The sequence below is a fragment of the Octopus bimaculoides genome, chromosome 2, assembly GCF_001194135.2.
Source record: "Octopus bimaculoides isolate UCB-OBI-ISO-001 chromosome 2, ASM119413v2, whole genome shotgun sequence".
Taxonomy (NCBI): Eukaryota; Metazoa; Mollusca; class Cephalopoda; order Octopoda; family Octopodidae; genus Octopus; species Octopus bimaculoides.
In genome coordinates, this window is record NC_068982.1 from 38,004,513 (window position 1) to 38,025,714 (window position 21,202).

Here is a 21,202-nt window from a genome sequence, read left to right on the forward strand (position 1 = left end):
GCCGACACTGCCAGATATTTTGAGCATCTCTACAGTGATTCTTGATGGGCCGGGGCTTTTCCGGTCTTCATACTCTTAATTGCTTTATCTACCATGGTACTGTCAACTCGGATAGCTGGTCCCTCTGTTGGGTCGACATACGGCAGACTCTCTTTCTCCCATTCATTCTCTTTATTGAGCAATCTATCGTAGTGGCATCTCCAGACCTCTTTCTTTGCAGCCTCATTTAATGCAAGCGTAACATCATCCATGCGAACACATTTCTCTCCTACGACATCACTATTCTCTCTCTTACAACACGAAATACCTCAAGTCTTTGGTCCTCACGGCGCTGAACATTGGCAAATTTTTTCTTATCTGCTTCCCCTCTGGCTAAATAAACCTGTCGCCTAGCTTCCCTTCTGGCAGCCTGATACAATCCCCTGCTACCACCGTTCTTCCAATCCCGTTTCTTTTGTCTAATAGCCCTGTCTACCTCCTTGTTCCACCACCACCACGTTACTTTGTGTTGAGAGGGGACTTTACACCAGCCACAGATCTGGTCGGTGGCTCTCAGCAGGTTGTCCCGCAGAAATCTCCAATTGTCTTCCACGTTGTATGATGCTATATCCCCTTCTATTTCATCAAATGCTTCGAGTAACATGTCTCTAAATCTGTCCATTTGCAGGGTCTTTAAGCTTCCACACCCTTCTCCTCCAAGCCGGTCTACTTCTGGGCACCCATTTTGCCTTGATCCCAAAGTCGCTAACTACTAATCTGTGTTGAGGGGCACATCCACACAGACATTGTTAATTTTCTGCGAATTCAGTACTCTTGAATTAATTTCTCTGCTAATCGTTTATGTTTTCTATTAATTCATTTGGAAAGGGACAAGTATTTCTGTAGCATTTTCACTGTTTTCCACTGGAGGTTAACTGTGTCGATGTTACTTTTGTTGTTGCTCATTATGCTAATCAGTGGTCTGTCCAATTACTTGTAATTTGTGGTTCTCAGTACATTCCATATACTTAGCATTTCAAGGATCAATGTTGAAGATTGTAATTTTTTTACTATAAAGATACCCTTCCCATCACCATCTTTAACCGATTTGACAAGTAAGGTACTTTATTTTGTTTGACTTCATACACTGAAGCCAACAAACCACTAAGCTACAGTACATGTGGAAAGAAACAGTCATGTATGTGCATATAAACACATATGTAACTATTCATCTATCCTCTCGTATTAAAAAGAAATCTCAACAAAACTAAATATTCTTTTCTACTCAAGGCACAAGGCCTGAAATTTTGGGGGAGGGGCCAGTTGATTAGATTGACTCCAGTACGCAACTGGTACTTACTTTATTGACCCCGAAAGAATGAAAGGCAAAGTCAACTTTGGCGGAGTTTGAACTCAGAATATAAAGACAGACGAAATACCGCTAAGCATTTCACCTGGCATGCTAACATTTCTGCCAGCTCACCGAAAATTACATATTCGTCACCAAAATAACAAAAAGATAGGAAATAATAACAAATTCAAGTTTATGTTTAATTGTAGCTTTTATGTAGAGAATATACAGGTAAAGGTCTTCAGAGATATTTAAGTTAGCTAGAAATAGAAAAGAAAGAAAAACATTAAAATATAAGAAATTTAAGAGGATATTACGATCATTTCATGAAAATGGAATAGAGTTCTCTTTCTAAGCCAAGAGACAATTTTCAAGTACATTAAGTTTAATAAAGACTAAACATTTTGTAAATGGCACATGTCATAATTCATACACAGTATTTATTTTTGCTCTATCTTCTTCCTCATTGTTTATGATTTCCAATAGCAGTAGTTACAGTTTATACATTCCAAATGCATCCAATTGTACTATATTTGATAATCAACATTCTCCTGGACATTGTTCACCATTTTTGAATCTTGAATACCAAACTGTTAACAGAAAGTTCATCTATCTGCAGTAATCTAATATCAAAAAAAAAAAAAATCTCTTTCAGATTAAATATTAATTTAATAGGGATACCTTGATCATTTACTTCATCTCTATGTCCCACTAACTGTTAAATGAATTTTATCAAAAGATTTGAATACCTCATATCTAACAAGTATGAATATTCTAAATGGATTTAATACTAACAACAGTAGATACATTTAGGATTAAGTGATCAATGAGATGTGATAATTAGAAATAGTAGTTTTTTGAAATAAATTCTAGTAGATGTGTTACAGCATGGCAGAGAAAAGCAATTGTAAACTGGAAGAAGTTATAAGCACCAAGATTTTTTTAAGATAACTAAATTTATTAAACCTATTAATGCCAGCTTCTCATAGACCTTAAGTACACAACAACTGCAGAAACTTTTACTACTAACACTCTCACAGAAACCTCTCAACAGTTCAGCAAGACTTTGAATAAAGTTAACAACCCCTTCTTTGAATAAAATAATGCTAAAGTGTAAAAATTTTTCCAGAAAACTTATTAGTAAATAACACCTGCAAACCAGTCATTACACATACTAACACTTATATATATTCATGTTATAAAATGTAAAGGCTCCTTAGTCAGTAGGTAGTTTCAGTCTGCACTTGAGACAATCAGTAAATAAGTTCCCATTAGTCAGATTATCAGCTAGCAATAAAGTCCCAATTCGGTAGATTATCATTTAAGCTGTCAGCCAGCCAACTAGTCAACACTCTGAGTTCAACCCAATAACTACCACTTGTCCATAGTTAATCAAGTTTCTCAGATTCCACAATTGAACTAAGTCAGTCTAAAAATGCAGATACTCTTTCAGAGAGCCAATGGGGTGAGGCAGCTTCTACATGGTTGCTTGGAATAACCAAATTTCCCTAAATTTACATCCTAAAGAAGGGTACGAAAAAGAAGAATACATTGAACAATATAGTTTTAGACACACAAACTGATAAGGTGTCATAGCTAAAACACTTTTGATAATGACCTGCATCATCAAGGCTGACTTGGAGGCTATAAAGCAGTCATGACTTCTCATATAAACCCACTTTCAGTTCGAATATTCATGATTCTAGTGAATAATATTTATTTTCCAGTTACCCCAATCCTCTTAATAATTTCTTTTGCTAAAAACTCAGAACTAAAAATGTTGACTTTTTTAGGAGCTGTTGATAAGCTTGTTGTGTTATGTTCCCAACAATAATTTAAGAACTTCTTCTAAAATAGCCATTGAGAGATTTTGGCACAAAACTGATATATTTAGTACATAAAGTTAATTTTGATTTTGCAGATAAGACGTTTACAAATAATGATGAACATCAAGTTACACACTATCTGAGAATAAACTGTAATTACTATAAGAAAATACTTACATACATGATTTGCACATTGATCTTATGAGAACAATAAACAAATGAGGAATGAAAGGAATTATACTTTGTATATCTGAGAGTGAGGTAATAAAAATTAAAAAAAGAATTCCATTTCCAATTCATGGATAACTTGTTAGCAGTCACAGGAACATAAAGTTGCAGAAACAACTATTCCAGTCCATCATTAACAAACATGAAGACATAAAACATTGAATAAAAAAAATTTTAATGGTCTAAAATTTTCAGGACCCAAAAACTACAATCCATAAAAGATGCTGAATTTCTACATTATAATCCAGCAAGCACAAAGTGGAAGAAAATTATGAAACAAAAAAAGAAAAAAAAAAAAAAAAAAAAAAAAAAAAAAAAAAGATGAATGTTAGGCTGTATTTTTTCCAGAATTTAAGTTGAATCTTTCAGACTAAAAAAATGAAAAGTGGGGAAGTCAATTTTATACACTAAGACAACTCTGGAGGACGCACAAATTCCATGTGAAAAGCAGCAGGAGTTGGAAAGCTAGTGAAGATGTTTGAATGCTTCCATTATATGATTACTATATACCACATCAACTTGTATGCTGGAAAATATGGTAAGTGGAATCTATTTCAGAAGTAGCTATATAATTCATAGAGGATCAAATGTTAATTATTTTGTATCATTACTTTTGTAGCATTTGGAAAATGGATTTATTTTAACTTGACAAGTTTTGGCAACAGTAGAAAGTTCAGAGTGAATCAAGTCAACATAAAACACAATATACTTCACAATTAAGCTGTTCAATATGGTTTATTGCAGGGGTTTTCAAACTTTTTGACTTGCGGACCCCTTTATATTTCAGGCTTTACCTTATATACATAAATATTTGCTTAAAATAACATATATTTTTACATTTATTTATTTAACAGTATTTAGCAAATAGGTTTATTGTCAATTATACACACAGGATTTTTTTAACACATACTTAGTGAGAAGGATGTGCTTGCTTGGCTCTGCACGGACCCCCTGTCTTGGCTTTCCACGGAGCCCCTGTCTTGTCCTTGCGGACCCCCTGTGGTCCGCGGACCACAGTTTGAAAAACCCTGGTTTAGTGCTTCTTATATGCAGTTCCATTTCTGCAAACATTTGAGATGTAACAAAATAAAAAGGTTTTTAGTGAAGAGAGAATACTTAACATACATACTTTAACAGGGACCGCTTAAACTGTCACTGCCACTTTCTTCTTTTTCTTCTTCTTGTTTTTAAACTTACTCTCAGGGGTGTATTTCTTTTTTTTTACAGATTTATGGCCATCATCATTTTTCGGGAATTCTTCAACTGTCAAAGATGTTGAGATAAAAAGATAATCTTTCAAATGTGATAAAAACAAAAAAATCTGCATGACATGTGATTACTTACACAAATATTCCTTACTTGAAAAACAGGTAAGGGTTGGCAAGAGAAAGATTGCTTTGGCTATTTCATTCATGCTACTAATATTGTTGGAAAGGATATAAACATTGATTCAATATCTCCTCGATTATAGAGCTTTTAATCCAAAAGAAGCCAATATTAACTGAGATGAATCAGACATAAGAACTGGTGGGCTTAAAGTATTTTAATAATATATATTATTATAAGGCAGTGAGCTAGCAGAACCATTACCATGCCAGGCAAAATGCTTAGTGGCATTTTGTCCGCTTCTGAGTTCAAATTCCACCAAGGTCAACTTTGCTTTTCATCCTTTTGGGGTTAATAAAATAAGTACCTGTGCAGACTTGAGTCAATTTAACCAACTTAGCCTCTCCCTGGACCTTGTTCACATTGTGTTAAAATTTTGACACAATGTTTGTGTGTATGTGCATGTACACGTTTGTGTGAGTGTGTACGTATGTAGACATTATGAACACAGGAGGTTTTATGTCTATGTATTGTGAGAATATGCTTGCATGGATTTTTTACCTTTTTTTTCTACCTATTAGAGTAACTTCCCTTTTGTTCAACGGATTTTCATAGCATCTATTGCCATTAATAGCTGATGAGAATGCATCGTAGCTCTTCGCTCTGACATTCGAAACTGCGAGTTCTATAATGACAACTTACTGTTTGTTCTAAATTATACATATATATATATATATATATATAAATAAAAAATTCAATTTATTTGTATATGAAAATTAACATTCTTTTTATTAAATATATTTGGATGGAACCTGTCTCTAATTTTCATATGTACACTGTATATTTTTTTTACACGGTTTTATTTTGCATGGTAGTCTCTGGAATGTGTCCCCCATGCAAAAAGAGAACTGAGTGTATATATAATTAACAGGCTTCTTTCAGTTTCGTTTTATGGAATCCACTCACAAAGCTTTGGTCAACCTGGGGCTTTAGTAGATGAGGCTTATCCATGGAGTCGTGGTGTCATGCAGTAAGATTGAACCTGAAATCACATGGTTGGAAAGTAGACAAATGTAACCAATGTGTTTCACCCTTTTCAGAATGGCAGGGTGTGATTTGAAGCTTCTACTGCTATGGCCACCTGATGATTAGATGATGATTTTGCACTTCTTCATTTTCAGTTTCATCACATCCCTGATGAGTACACAGATGACCAGTATGAAGGAGACAGATTTGAAAACAAGATGATGAACTTCATTGTTTGTGTTCAGTAATTGAATACTGCCCTTTGTTCAGCTTCAAACTGTCGCACTACTATTGTTGGTGCCCCTTCATAACACCTTCCAATGTGCATGCATTTCAAAGTCATTAGCAAGAATTTGCACATGCAACTGACCTTCCCAATGAGTCTTAGGATCATCACGTTGAAAAGAGCCCTCTTTTGGCAGATGGGTGAGTTTCTTATGTAGTGAATATGTTTCATGGTTGTTGCTTTGTCACTGATGCACTTCATACACTTGAGAATTGTTTTACTAAGGGATTGTGTTCTTCAGAGTGATTCCAAAGATACATTGAAGACAGCAAACATGGAAAGCTTCCAATGTTCTTGTTTGCTTTTAGTATAGCAATTATATTTTTACATCGTTGTAACAAAGCTAAAATAACATGCTAATTATATAAAGGCTCATTTGTAGTTTAGTCTACTAAGGAAAAAAGAGAGAATGAAAAGTTGCTTTTATAAAAGAAAGTTAAGAATTGAACTGAAATACACCTTGTGGGAGCCACTATGCTGTAGATCGACCTGCTAGAAATAACAGCCCAAATTTCCATCCAATTATTTGCTGCTGTTGTATTTAAGGAAAGGGATACATTGGATACAGTAGTTCTTCATACACCTTAAAGGATGAAATTGGCATGGTTGGAATATCTTAAATCAGAGGTTGACTTGATCAAAATTGAACAGAGATTAAACAACAAATGTTATTTAATAAAGTCAAAAGTCTGTTTTAGTAATAACTTACTTGGATAAAGATCACTTAAGCTGTCGTTATCACTTTGTTCTTCCTCATCTTCTTCATATTTTGATTTCTTCTTTCTTTTCTTCCCAATGTCTTTACAATTTTCTGAACAATTAGCTTTCTGTTTCTTTGAAACTACATATTCCTTGCTCTCTTTCTGGAATTCTTCCTCTGTTAAAGATATGATAAAATCAAAACTTAAAAATTTTTTTTTTTAATTCATGTAAATTTAAATAAAATTCCTAAGCATTATAAGTTAATGGAATATATAGTATTAAGCCAGCAGCACATTTGTGTAACGTAGCAGCTAAAATAAATGGACATTTAGTTTTTTTATTTGAAACATAAAACATTTCTATTATGTAAAGAAAAAAAATACTATGTCTCCTAAATATAGATAATTGAAACAAATGAAATGTTTTTTTGTGTTACTTGATTCATATAAACAAGAAACATAAAAGTAATTTACAGAGAAAAGTTAAGTATTATGTTGGCTTGTTTTACACCTGTTATTTTCTGTGAAGACATGGACTCGCTGATCATATATATTTGAGGAAGAATTTTATAGCTAGGTCCCTTTCTGTTGCCAAATAAGTGAATATATTATTCCACTGGTATTTGAGAGCGCACAGTTACAAGATATATTGCATACATGGACATCATCATTTTGCTCAGACACACCATGCAAAAATGCAAAATGTCAACATTCAAGCACACACACACATACATGTGTGTGTGTGTGAGATGTACGTGGATGCTAACAGAATCAAAGAAGTGACAGGAGATTGAAGTAGAAAGAAATTGTAGAAAGGAGAGAAGAGGATTTATGGACAAATGTCTTAAAAGTCAATCTCAGGATGTTATTTAATACATTCTGTTTTAGTGAGAAACACCCTAACTTACTTGGATAAAGATCACTTAAACTGTCATTATCACTTTCATCTTCCTCATCTTCTTCATATTTTCGTTTCTTCTTCCTTTTCTTTCCAATATCTTCAAAATTTTCTGAGCAGTTAGGTTTCTGTTTCTTGCCCTCTTTCTGAAATTCTTCCCCTGTTAAAGAATGAAATAAAATCAAAACATCATTAGTTAATGGAATATATATCATCAAGCTAGCAGCACAGATGTGTAATGGCATAATGTAGCAAGCAAAATAAATGGACATTTAGTTTTCTTGTTTGAAACATAAAACACATCTATTATATAAAGAAAACGAAAAAAAAACAAACAAACTAACTCTCACACATAATAGAAACAAATGAAATGTTTTGTCCTTACACTTGTTTTTGCACTATTTCAGTTACATAAATAAGAAATATCATGAAAGTAATTTATGCTGATGTGTTGGTTATTTTGTTTATCTCGTTATAGATCTGCCTTCTTTCCATGAATTCATGGAACTCGAAAATATATTTGAGGCAGTATTTTAAAGCTAGATGCTCTTCCTGTAGCAAACTCTTAACATTTTGTCAATTAAGGGAATATATTATTTCACTGGTCTTTGAAAGTGCAGAGAAACAGGAAGTAATGCTTGCATGGACATCACCATTTTGTTGAGATACATGATGCAGAAGTGACAGGAGATTGAAGTAGAGAGAAACTGTGGAAGGAAAGATGAGAGCTATGGGCAAAAGTAGTAAAAGCTGATCTCAGGATGTTGACAAAAGAATGCAGTAGTTGTTAGAAAGGAGCCATCTAACCAATGCAAGCATTGGTTGGATGTAAGAGCAGACATAAAATAGATGATGTGTACATTCAGTTTCCATCTACCACTTTCATGCACAAGACACTGACTGGTTCAAGCCTATCATAGAAAACATTTGGTACCATGCAATGTAGAAGAACGCTAAAACGTAATTATGACGCTAGCTCCAGACACTGTGATGGCAACAGAAACACACCTTCAGGGAGCCACTGTGTTGTGGATTGATCTGCTGAAAACAACAGCCAAAATTTCCCTCAAATTACATGCTACTATCTTATTTATGGAAAGAGTACATTAGATAAAGAAGTCCTACATTCTCCTAAAAGCATGAAATTTGTTGGCATGTTTTAGATCATATGTCTACTTGATCAGATTTGAACTAAAATTAAACAAGAACAAATCTAATTTAATAAAACCAAAACTCTGTTTTAGTTAGTAACACCATAACTTACATGGATAAAGATCACTTAAGCTGTCATTATCACTTTCATCTTCCTCATCTTCTTCATATTTTGATTTCTTCTTCCTTTTCTTTTCAATGCCTTCAAAATTTTCTGAAGAATTAGGTTGTTTCTTTGGAACTATATATTCCTTGCCTTCTTTCTGTAATTCTTCCCCTGTAACAGATGTAAAAAAAATCAAAACACACATTTTAAAATTCTTTATGCAGACTTAAATAAAATTCTTAAACATTATTATTTAAAGGAACATTATAGTACCAGTCAGTATTAAACTAGTAACATATTTGTAACAACCAAAATAAATAGACATTTAGTTTCTTTTATTTGAAATATAAAACACTTCTATTATATAAAGAAAAAAAACCAACTTTCCTAAATACAGATAACTGAAACAAATGAAATGTTTTATCTTTCCATTTGTTTTTGCACTATTTGAGTTACATAAATAAGAAACACCATGAAAGTAATTTATACTGAAGAGTTGGTATTTTGTTTCTCTCGTTTTACATCTGCTTTTTTTCTAATGTGAAATGTATGTGTGCGTGTGTTTGTATGTGCTCGTCTTGACATCATGTGATAATTATAAAACATGCATCATCGTTATACAGCAAGTTGCTTTCAGTCTTCTGTGAAAAATGTTTGGCCTAGAGGAAATAGGTGAGGGTTGGCGACAGGAAGGGCATCTGGTTGTAGAAAAATTTCCTCTCAATAAGTTCCGTCTAATCCTCAAGAGTGACCTCCCTTGTGGGACGTCAGGAAACAAACTTTGCTTTAAAATTTTTGTGTTCATCTGTGAATAAGTTAAAGATAAAATAGGTCCCGAGTTAAAACTTGTAGCACGCATTTATATTCTAGCAGATTAGTTCTAAACAGAACAGACTTCAAAGGTAGTAGATTTCCGACAAAGGTGTCTATGGAGCCAATCCTGAATCGATTTGCACATGTTAATGCTACAAACTATTTGCATTTCACATAGCAAAAGGGAAAGAGAATGAAAGAATCATCAGAGACTCCAGTAGTAAAGAATTCATAATGCTAACAATTTATATGATACATTTTCTGATTTCTGTAAAGGAAAACTTACATTTCTTAAAAGCTTTTTGGAATTTGCGCCCATTAATATGTTTTTGTATGGAAGACTGTAAATTGTTGATATATTTATATGTCAATAGACACAGCAGTTGATTTCTGAAATACAAAAGGTACATGTCAATAGCATACACGTTTGTGTGTGTGTGCATGTGTGTAAAATTCTTGACTCAAAGATGGAGACCAGAAATGCTAAAAAGACTAATATGGATTAAAGATAATCGCAGAGTTATTGACTTTGAAGAAAGAAAGTTTAGTTTTTGTGAAGCAGTTTAACCCTTTTGTTACTCTATTTATTTTGAATCATATTCCCTTCTTTCAATTAATCTGGAAAATAAGGAAGAATTTATTAAAAAATAATTTTGCAATTATCACGTTTGGGACATAAATCAACATGAAATTTTGATTGAAGATTTAAATTTAGATCATTTTAAAACAAGAACTTTGTATCATAAAGCCTTAAAGAGTTAAGCAATGTTATGCATGCAAAATAGCCATAAAGAATAATCAGTGATTGTGAAGACAAGTATTTGCAGTGATTTGAAATGAAGAAAATCAAACATCTTACTTGGGAAATCTTTTTGTACTGTCAACAAGGTGTTGTCTGTATTTGTCATAATCATAATCATTAAGAGCTTTGAGTCTTTTGTGTTTTTTCCCATGAAGGTAACTGTTCACAACTTTTGCATCACATGACATTTCATGGCCAGATAGACTACATTTGATCTAGTGAGGAGAAAAAAAAAATGATCTCAATATATGCAGACAAATGGACACTAAACTTCGCTTGTGAAGACTTGTTGAGGCAAGTGAAATCGAACTAAATTCGACGACTGGCACCCGTGCCAACGTCGTCTCCTTCATTGGACACAAAACTCAGCTTGCGAAGACTTATTGGGGCAAGCGAAAGCGAAATTGGGATAGCACCTGTGCCCAGCATTGCCTTTCTGGCACTTGTGCCCGTGACATGTGTAAGGATTTTCGAGCGAGATCGTTGCCAGTGCCCCTGGACTGGCTCGTGCGGATGGCACATAAAATACACCATTTTGAGCGTGGCCGTTGCCAGTACTGCCTGACTGGCCTTCATAGGATTTTCGAGCGAGAGCGTTGCCAGTGCCCCTGGACTGGCTCTTGTGTGGGTGGCACATAAAATACACGATTTTGAACGTGGCCATTGCCAGTACCGTCTGACTGGCCTTCGTGTGGGTGACACGTAAAAGCACCCACTACACTCTCTGAGTGGTTGACGTTAGGAAGGGCATCCAGCTGTAGAAACTCTGCCAAATCAGATTGGAGCCTGGTGTTGCCATCCGGTTTCACCAGTCCTCAGTCAAATCGTCCAACCCATGCTAGCATGGAAAGCGGACATTAAACGATGATGATGATGATACAAAACCTGATTAATTCTTATTTCCTTCAACATTGCCATAGATAGACGATAGAAATGATTACAGGAAGAGACTTAAATGGCAGGCCAAACATGCCACCTAGTACAACACTACTTCCTGGATTTTAGCAGAATTTGAATTGTTGCAAGCAGTTGGACATAGTCTCAGGCTGTGCTACTTCTTATCTGCATTTTCCTTATTTCAAGGATTGTTAGAAAGCATTAATGAAAAAGGTGTTCCAACACAAGTTGCTACCAAATTCAGGATCTTAAACACATGAACACACAGATAATGCTTTGAGAGGCTGGTCTAGCAACCAGTACATAATCATATCAATTTTTTGACTTCATCACAAATATCACTTCATAATGAATACATGATTTCATGAGTACCATCTAAAGCCACTGACCATGAACTGGCCTATTCCTGAGTATCGACATAATGACCAGCAATACACTACGAGTTTCTCTCTCTCTCTCTATTTTTTTTCTGACACCCTTTGGGCGCTTCTTCGCTTTTACTCTGACTTTGAAAATGAAAGCACACTTAAATATAAAAACAAGACAAAAACAAACTACTAAATAAATTCTTATTAATCTATGTACAATATCTCAATTACTTCTTCCAATTTTAATTTATTGTTCTCAGTGATTGTATTCTTTCTGACGGTTATTTTCTTACGATAACTTCACCATAACTTTGCCTTGGTTCACTCTTATGGCCACGTGTACCACATGTTCGATGTGAACAATCCGATTTTCTTCAAAAGTTCTATAGTATGGTCATTGTCCTTAGCTTCTATATGAACCTCTCTGTAAATTATAATTTGAAATGACTATAATAAGTCATGTCAAAAAAGCTAATGAAAAAAAAAAATGACATGCGATAAAGGGAAGAATCGCTAACAAAGCCTTCCAAACTTTAGAAATAAAATAAAATTCACCAGATAACTTTATTTACTTTTATGCCAATATCCAAAGGTCCTCATCTTCTACATTTACCAACATGTGAACGACATATTTTAACACTCCCTGTGACATTTTGATAGAATTACTTTTCCTTTGCCACTAACCAACGTGTATTTGTTTATATGGTGATATTATCCGTTTTGGGATTTATATACATCAAGATATTTTCAAATTGTTTAACAGGAAAATGACAATAAACACGCTTAAAATGAGAGGAATGACAATATTTAATAATCTTAGTTTAGGTAATAAATAAAAAGGATAACTGTATTAAAAGAGATACCAGAATCGTTAGTGCTATTTCGAGAGAAGTGAACTAAAAAATGTCGAGGTCTATAACGTAAACAATATTAACACTTCTTTGACTAGATAGGAGTATTTGCTATGTAACATACCTTGCCAGTATCAGATAAATACTTGAGGTGGCTATTTTCCGACAGAATTTTTTGTATCTCTGCAGATAATGTTGGTGAATTATTCGTATCGGTAGCCATCACGCGTGGTGTATAACACGGTGCCGGAAGTATGGATAAAACTTCCGTTTTAAATCTCCATGACAACACGTAATCAATAATATCAAGGTGAGTTATTTATTCTTAATTAAAATATTTTTGAGGTATCCCTTTTCACTTCAAGAAAATTCTACGACACGACCTATTTGATTTATTTCATTTTCTTTTAATCTTATATTAACTCTGAGTCTTTGGACTGAGGCTAAGCTGAAGTACCTTTTTCAAGGATTCAGACGATCATATTGATTGAACCGGTACTTAGTTTATGGAGATCGTTTTGTCAAACTGCTAAGTTACGAGACATCAAGAGACCAAAGCCACCCTACAGTCTAAAAACCGATGCAAAATGGATCACAGACACATACCTATACATATACAACATGTTAGTCCGTCATTGTTGATGACCAACAACATCACATAGGAGAAGAAAACGGGTGACGGTATGTCCAGCTACGACCGATCAGTCAGATATGTCCCCCACCCCCATTCCAAAACACTTTCACCTGAAAATTTTGTATATTCGGATTCTACATAGTAAATACTATATGCATAGAAAATTTCATTAAAAAATATTCATTTTTCTGAAAGTTATGACCTCCCAAAGTCTGGGGGGTAAAACCCTGTAGTTATGCCATGTGGTCTACTGGGAGTGAAGGGAAAGAGTTGGTTCTGGATTTGCGCAGTTTGCGTTTTCCTTGTGTCCCTGCAATCCTGTTTTGTTCATAGGAGGTGACACCTCAGTTGGTTCAGCTTCACCAGGCAGGGCAGTCTTGTGCTTGTGTTTCCCAGGCGTCGGGGTTAATCTCAAAGCATTTCAGCGAGGCTTTGAGTGTATCCACGAAACACTTTTACTGTCCACTTTGTTTGTACTTGCCCTCTGTCAGTTCACTCTAAAATAGTCTCTTGGGTGTCGTGTGTCAGGCATTGAAATAAGGTGGCCTGCCCACCTGACTTATGCTCTCCTCAGTAGTGTGTAGATGGTTGGTAAATCAGCTTAAGAGAGGACCTCTATGTCTGGGACCTTGTCTTGCCAGGTGATTTTCAATAGCTCTCTCAGGCATGCTTTCATACATACATACATACATGCATGCGTACGTACGTACGTACGTATGTTACAATTCCTATGTAGTAAATAAATGAAAAGAGGGAAATGTTCACCACAAGAAGTTGAAACCTGGAAACAAATTTGCTTTGTTTGGTACCTACCTGTATTTTATGATACTTGATATATACTTGCCACACCTTCAACCTTCTTTTTTTTGTTGGTTGATTGGTGAACATGGTAAAACATTGGGTTTTATGCCATTCAGCATTTTTTTTCGTATTTGTTTTAGTCATTAGACTTCAACCATTCTGGGGCACCCTCTTGAAGAATTTTAGTCAAACCTAATATTTATTTAGAAAAAATCCTGGTACTTATTCTATTAGTTTCTTTTGCTGAACTGCAAAATTTATATGATTAAATGATGCAGACATGGCTGCATGGTAAGAAGCTTGCTTTTTAACCACATGGTTCCAGGTTCGGTTCCACTGCATGCCACCTTGGGTAAGTTCTTTTACTATAGCTTTAGGCTGACCAAAACCTTGTGTGTGGATTTGATAGATGGAAATTGAATGAAGTCTGCCAATATATGTATATATATATATATATAAGTCAGTAAATAGTGGGGTTGTGTTAACCGCACGTGGAGAAATAATAGGAAAATGAAAAAAAGCCAGAATGCTGAACTGGGAGCATAATTTAATAAAGATTTTTTCTAACCGGTTTTCATTGCGATGAAGCAAATTATCAAGAAGAAGGAGAATGAAAATGTTTTTTTACAAAGAAGTACAAAATGAAGAAAATAATATATATATATATATATATATATATATATATATGATGTGTGTCCTTGTGTCTGTGTTTGTCTGCCACCACTGCTTGACTCCTGGTGTTGGTTTGTTTATGTATCCATAACTTAGTGGTTTAGCAAAAGTGACCAACAAAATAAGTACCAGGCTTACAAAAAAAAAGTATTGGGGTTGAGTCCCTCAACTAAAAGTTCTTGAAGGCTGTGCCCGAGCATGGCTGCAGTCTAATGACTGAAACTGATGTAAGTTTAACGATAATAATAAATGCTGTTGTTAATGTATCTAACTATCATTTATTATCTATCTAGATTGTTTATTGGTGCAAATCATTCATTAAACTACCTAAAATGCCTACAGAACCAGAGATCATCAAAGAGAAACCCAGTATAGACAACTCAAGTAAAGGTATATTTCTCTTTTTCTTGACATGCTTTCTATTTTGTGTTGTTTTCTATGCTCCAAAATGTTTGGCTGGGTTTAAAATATTGACATATTTACTTTATAAACTGAATATTTCATTGCATTTAAATCAAGGTTCTTGGAGAATATGCTAAAAAATGAAACTACATTAACAAGAAATGCTTAAAATGGAAGTGACAACAAGTCTTCTTTTACTTGTTTCAGTCAGTGGACAGCAGCCATGCTGGAGCACCACCTTGAAGGGTTTTAGCCAAACAAATTTATCCCAGTGCTTATTTTCTTTAAGTCTGGTACTTACTCTATCAGTTCCTTTGGCCAAACCGTTAAGTTATGGGGACATAAACAAACCAACACCAGTTATTATGTAGTGTTGGGAGACAAACACAAAGACATGGGGACACACACACACACACACACATTTTATATATATAAACTTACTAAGCGATGATATTTCAGCTCTTTTTCACTCAGTTTTGTTTAGCATTTGGATATATATTTTTTTTTACTGTGCTGCAAATATCTTTCTATAAAATAGAATATATGTAATTTTTTTTTCACCAGAAATTCTTCCTGCTCTTGGGACACTGCCTAAAACTGAGAATTATTATCTGCCTCAAGAAATTGTCTTTGCTTTGTCTAAACTAGACCAGTCTCCTCATGAAAGCTCCTCAAAGCCACCGAAAGATGTTCATGCTATTAAAAATTTGACTGTAAGTAGAAAAAAATTGTTGATATTTACTTTTTTTTATATTTGTAAAGAGTTTTCATCTAATCCTTTAACATTCAGATTACTCTGTCAAGTGTAATGCTTATTTATTCACATTGTTTTAAATTAAGCATGCATTATCTTGTACCTTCAAGATTTTGATAATTTGATTGTTTATTTTTAGATTGACATTGTAGGGTAGATGTGAGAGGCCATACCTGTTCAATTTGAGCATAAAATAGGTAGGACTTTTGAGCCTTATATGGCTGGTTTAAATGCTAAAGGGTTAAGATTAGTCAAATAGCCCTCTAATCAAACAGACCTATAACATCAATTGCAATGACATTTCTCTTCCTGTATCCAGTTTACTATAATTTATTTAAAGAATGGTTAGAGTTCATTATTAGTAGACTTGATGTATTAGAAGCTTGCCTTCTTTTCTATTTTCTTATGCACAAAACTGTTGGTTTATTTCACATTTCTTGAAGGAATTGGAATAAATGGTTTTTTTTTTTTTGAAAGCATTAATTTCTATGACACTGAGGTGACACAAGTACGGAAGCTTTGATTTTTTGGTTTAATTTTCCAGTTATATGAAAAATGCCATTGGGAATGAAAGTGGATGAAAGGTTTCTTTTTTGGTATCTTGATTCAGATACACACATTTCAAACAGAAGTATGGTTACAATATTCCTTTTAAATTCCTGTTTGGCTAGATCAATAAATTATGATCAATGAAATAAATACTATGCTCTTCTCAATGTTCCCAAGTGAGTAATATAACTCAGTTTTGGAGTCATTGGTTTAGATTGTTTGATTGTGTCTAATTAGGATTCTGCTTACCAACATCACATCCTTACTTCTATTGATAAAAATTCTATTAATAAAAATTCTTGATAATTTTTTCTATTAATCTTGTAATAGGAGAATATTTTGTTTAGTTGAAAGGTGGATGAGAGTCAGTGTGAAGTTCTAAATACAAAATATCTATTATTGTTAACAAACCGATGTGTTGTCATTGCAACAAATGACAGAACAAGATATTTACACCAAGTGAAACAGTTCATGTAAGATGTATGTCAGTAATGATAGTAGCTGTCATTGAGTGAACTGAAGTCACCACTTTCTAGTGTTGAAGTTGAGTGGTGTAAATTCCAGCAGCCATTGATCTTGGCTGTGTTATGACTACTAACTAGTTAATAGATAAACTATCTATAAATAGCTGATGGTCCCTCAAAGAAAAAGTACCATGGACAAAATTCTTAAAGACAAACCCATACATTGTTTAATGTAATTACCCATGCATGGAAGATGAATGTTCAATGGTGATGATGATGAAGAATCTAATGAGTTAAATTTGTGTACATTGTACTGCACTTACTAATAGAGACTTGAAATGGTTAATTGCTTGTTGACATCATCAATCCTTGATAGAATCCTGTTTGTGTCATTTAGTCGTTTTCACATCTGAATACAGTGATTCAGATTTAGTTCCTAGGCAGTCGGTCGGTGTTTGAATTCTCCTTTCCAAAAGTGTTTCAAACAGCTTCTATCTACTCACATTTACTAAGAACATGAATCAATCCTTGGCTATTGAAAATGACATTTACTCAAGTGGAACAGAACCAAACCCTTGTGGATGGTTGTGAAGCAATCTTCTTAACCATTTGGCCATATTACACTTGTACAATATTTATACAATCATCATAATTAAAATACCATTGATATGCAATTTTTATGTATTTGAAGGGTTCTACAAGAAAACGACCTGATAATGTATGGCATTATAAAAGAAGAGAAAAGTTCAAACATCTCACTGACAACACTGTGTGCATCTGTGGCTCTGGAAAGTGAGTACCATGAAATTATTATCACATGTCATTATAATGTCAGCAGAAGTGGTGTTGCTGTTTAGTTTCTTCTCTTTTATTTTCTAAGTCCAGATTCCATCAGGACTAAATTCTGTCATTTCTCCTTCATAGTTTGATAAAATAACTATCAGTCAGTAAAACATTTTGACTGCATCTGCAATTTGTACACACAAATGTAGAATATTAGCGACCTTCAACCTCTCTCTGTCTTAGTCTACTCTCTCTCTCTCTCTCTCTCTCTCTCTCTCTCTCTCTCTCTGTCTTAGTCTACTCCTTTGTCTGTCTGTCTGTCAGTCTAACTGTCTGTCTGTATGTCTGTCTGTCTCTCTCACTGTCTGTCTCTGTCTGTCTGTCTGTCTGTCTGTCTCTCTCTCTCTCTCTCTCTCTCTCTCTCTCTCTCTCTGGCCTTGTGCTATAACAAGGAATTATTATCATTATTACTAGTTTGCTAAGAAAGTGGGCTTGATGTTAATGTTGCTTGAGAGCACTGTGTTAGTAGGTGTGATAAGATGCATGAGTAAAGTGAGAAACAGTTCACTAGAGAATTTGACAGCAACAGGGATTTCATCTAAAATTTCAGTTTTTAAATATGTTGGAGTTTTTATGAGGACTTTGAGAGGAGTAGAACCAATATCATGTAAAAGTGGTAAAATGTCAAATAGGTTTAAACAAAAAAAAAAAAAAAAAAAAAAGAAAACGAAAAATCACAAATGAAAGCTGCCTGATAATAATTTTATAATTTACTGGAAAATGTCCTTAAAATATAAAAAAGTCTAAATTTCTTGTATTTGTTTCCTTAATTTAGGGACATCTCATTTCTATACGATGCCTTACCTCCAGATAAATCAGAAATATATTTTAGAGACCTGGAAAATAAGATGGCTCAGAAAAAAACTGATGATAAACTTCAAGTATGTATTTTAATTATCCTTTTTTATGTATTTTTAACCCTTTAGCATTCAGATTTCTTTGTCAAGTTTATTGCCTATTTATTCACATTGTTTTGAATTAATCCAGTATTATCTTGTAGCTTCAAGATTTGAATGATGTGTTTGTATATTTTTAGAATGACATTGTAGGGTAGGTGTGAGAAGCTGGATCTGGTCAGTTTTAGCATAAAACACATAGACTATTTAGGCTGGTTATGGTCAGTTTAAATACTAAAGGGTTAAATTATCTTTTACTTGTTTAACTTATTGGACTGTGACCATGCTGGGGCACTGCCTTGAATATTGAGAATCATATACACATATATATATTATTGACCTTTGCTTGTTCACTGGTAGATTGTGGTTTAGCATGGTGGTGATGACTCCTTCAAAGTGCTGGGTATTAAAACACCTGAAAGTGATAAACAGGTGAGACAACTCACCCCAAATCCCATTTGAGAACAATGGACATCAACGTTTCACCATTTTTTGCTTATCAACATTACGTACTTGAACTGACTTTTGAAAAAAATTTGTTTATCTAAATAAGGCTTGAGGCTACTGTAGCATAAGAGACTACAAGGAATGTAAAGAAGGGGGCCTATAAATTCAGAAAAAATATCAATTGCTAGGAAGCTTAAAAGGAATGAACATCATAGGCCAGAGGAAAACAAGATGATGGTAGTGAGTTTCAGAGAGTAGCAGTTTGCGAAAAATACTTAGTAGAATAAAAGGACTTATGGACTAACAAAAAGCCCAACAAAGAATCAATGCACCTGGTAAAAGAAGTGGGTAACATGTTTAAAGTTCTTGACAGAGGGTCCTACATCAGAAGGCTCCTCAGAGCAATGACCCTGGAAATATCCAGACTTATAGAAAAAGTACAACAAAGATATGATGGGGAAAAAATTTCCTCAAGAAGATCAGGTGAACATGTATGTGAAAATCGCTTTCATGTTGAAGCCAGGTGAATTTTACTCAAGAGGAATTAAAAAGCTAGTTTTGCCTCAAACCCTCTGCTATTCTTTCTTAAGTAAAACACAAACCTATGTAACTCCCTCATTGCAAGTACTTTTACATTGATGGAAAAACAGAAAATTTAAATCTCCTCAAAGATGTAATGATTGCACTTGATCTAACATTATTTTCACTGATTCATATATACACCACTATATTGCACTTGTTCTAATATTGTTTACACTACTTGTACATTAATGAAACGTGTTGTATGTTGGTGGATTCCATCAATAAAATCACGTAAGTCATGAAACAACAGTTAAAATGTATCTATAACCAGACATTTTAATTAGTCAGTTTACTTCTTCAAACTCAATCAAGGTCTTCACTCACAAGTATATATCATTTGGTAGCATTTTCTGTGCTTTCATTAACTTGTTGCTATTATGCAAAAGTATCTAAGTCCAAAACGTTGCTTTTCCAGAAAACGAAAAAATAGTTCCACCATTCCATTCCTTTTACATTAGCAACAGTTTCAGCTTAACAATAATACTTTGTTGGGAGCATAAATTGTAACTCCATGCATGAATGATATTTTCAGTCAAAAATATTTTTGCCAAACTGTAGTATGTGGGGCTTACTACACTTTTGAAAAATGCTAAACCGTTGTACTACACTTTGACAATTTTCATCTGAAGCAGCTGGAGATACGATAGTTGGACCTTAAGAATCGGCTATTGCAGGCAAAATTAAATATTGAGAAAAAAAAAAAAAAAAAAAAAAAAAAACCGCATTTGGCCAAATTTGGACATACGACAGCTTAACATAATAGCAACGAACTTTTTGGGTACCTACACAGTCACATGTAGCTATAGACACTCTCTCGACCTTCCTACCAGCAGAACATTTGGGATGTGACAGTTGGAGGAATGGGGGATGCAGCAGTACTTGTCTCGAACTCTTTCTCATAAGTGAATGAGAGCAACGTAAAATGAAGTATGAACTGTATTTTCGAAAGAATTAAAGTAAATTAAAAGTTGCTTCCCTTGCTTAAGTAAGAGTTGCTTACCTTGCAATATTACTCGCTTTCAGCTTTTACTGCCGTTTGAGACGTCTATTTAATAAATTGATTCCGATTCTATGAAAAATTGAAATATTTGCCAAAAATGAAAATAATTAAATATACAGATAGGCACAGGCGTGGCTGTGTAGCAAGAAGCAAGGCGACGAGCTGGCAGAAACGTTAGCACGCCGGGCAAAATGCTTAGCGGTATTTCGTCTGTCTTTACGTTCTGAGTTCAAATTCCGCCGAGGTTGACTTCGCCTTTCATCCTTTCGGTGTCGATAAATTAAGTACCAGTTACGCACTGGGGTCGATGTAATCGACTTAATACCTTTGTCTGTCCTTGTTTGTCCCCTCTATGTTTAGCCCCTTGTGGGCGATAAAGAAATAAGAAGCTTGCTTCCCAACCACATGGTTCCGGGTTCAGTACCACTGCTTGCACATTTGGCAAGTGTTTTCTACTATAGTCTTTGGCTGACCAAAGCCTTGTGAGTAGATGAGGTGGACGGAAACTGAAAGAAGCCCGTCGTATATATATATATATATATATATAT

At 34.4% G+C, this 21,202-nt stretch overlaps 2 protein-coding genes across 4 annotated transcripts in view; one reads left to right on the top strand and one right to left on the bottom strand.

Moving 5' to 3' along the window:
* Window positions 1–1,522: 1,522 nt before the first annotated feature.
* On the bottom strand, window positions 1,523–12,871 carry LOC106873455 (surfeit locus protein 2). 2 transcript variants are annotated; one of them, XM_014920815.2, is made up of 8 exons: window positions 12,735–12,871; window positions 10,552–10,709; window positions 9,979–10,082; window positions 8,886–9,050; window positions 7,632–7,781; window positions 6,732–6,899; window positions 4,514–4,647; window positions 1,523–1,590 (listed from the first exon to the last, which is right to left on the bottom strand). In XM_014920815.2, exons 1-7 carry the CDS (start codon window positions 12,831–12,833, stop codon window positions 4,529–4,531), a joined length of 963 nt encoding a protein of 320 aa, XP_014776301.1. In that variant the 5' UTR covers window positions 12,834–12,871; the 3' UTR covers window positions 1,523–1,590; window positions 4,514–4,528. The 2 variants fall into 2 exon arrangements, with proteins under 2 accessions (XP_014776301.1, XP_052832493.1); XM_052976533.1 differs by having other exon boundaries at window positions 1,523–1,953.
* LOC106873453 (axonemal dynein light chain domain-containing protein 1) overlaps window positions 12,830–21,202 on the top strand; it is a 102,241-nt gene continuing 93,868 nt past the window's right edge. Inside the window, exons 1-5 of one of the 2 annotated variants that reach the window (XM_014920813.2) lie at window positions 12,830–12,920; window positions 15,011–15,107; window positions 15,684–15,832; window positions 17,578–17,678; window positions 18,505–18,610. In XM_014920813.2, the coding sequence (XP_014776299.1) occupies window positions 15,050–15,107; window positions 15,684–15,832; window positions 17,578–17,678; window positions 18,505–18,610 (414 nt within the window). In that variant the 5' untranslated portion in view covers window positions 12,830–12,920; window positions 15,011–15,049. Of the gene's footprint in view, window positions 12,921–12,951; window positions 13,292–15,010; window positions 15,108–15,683; window positions 15,833–17,577; window positions 17,679–18,504; window positions 18,611–21,202 lie in introns of those variants that run through there. The other variant, XM_014920812.2, reaches the window with a different exon arrangement.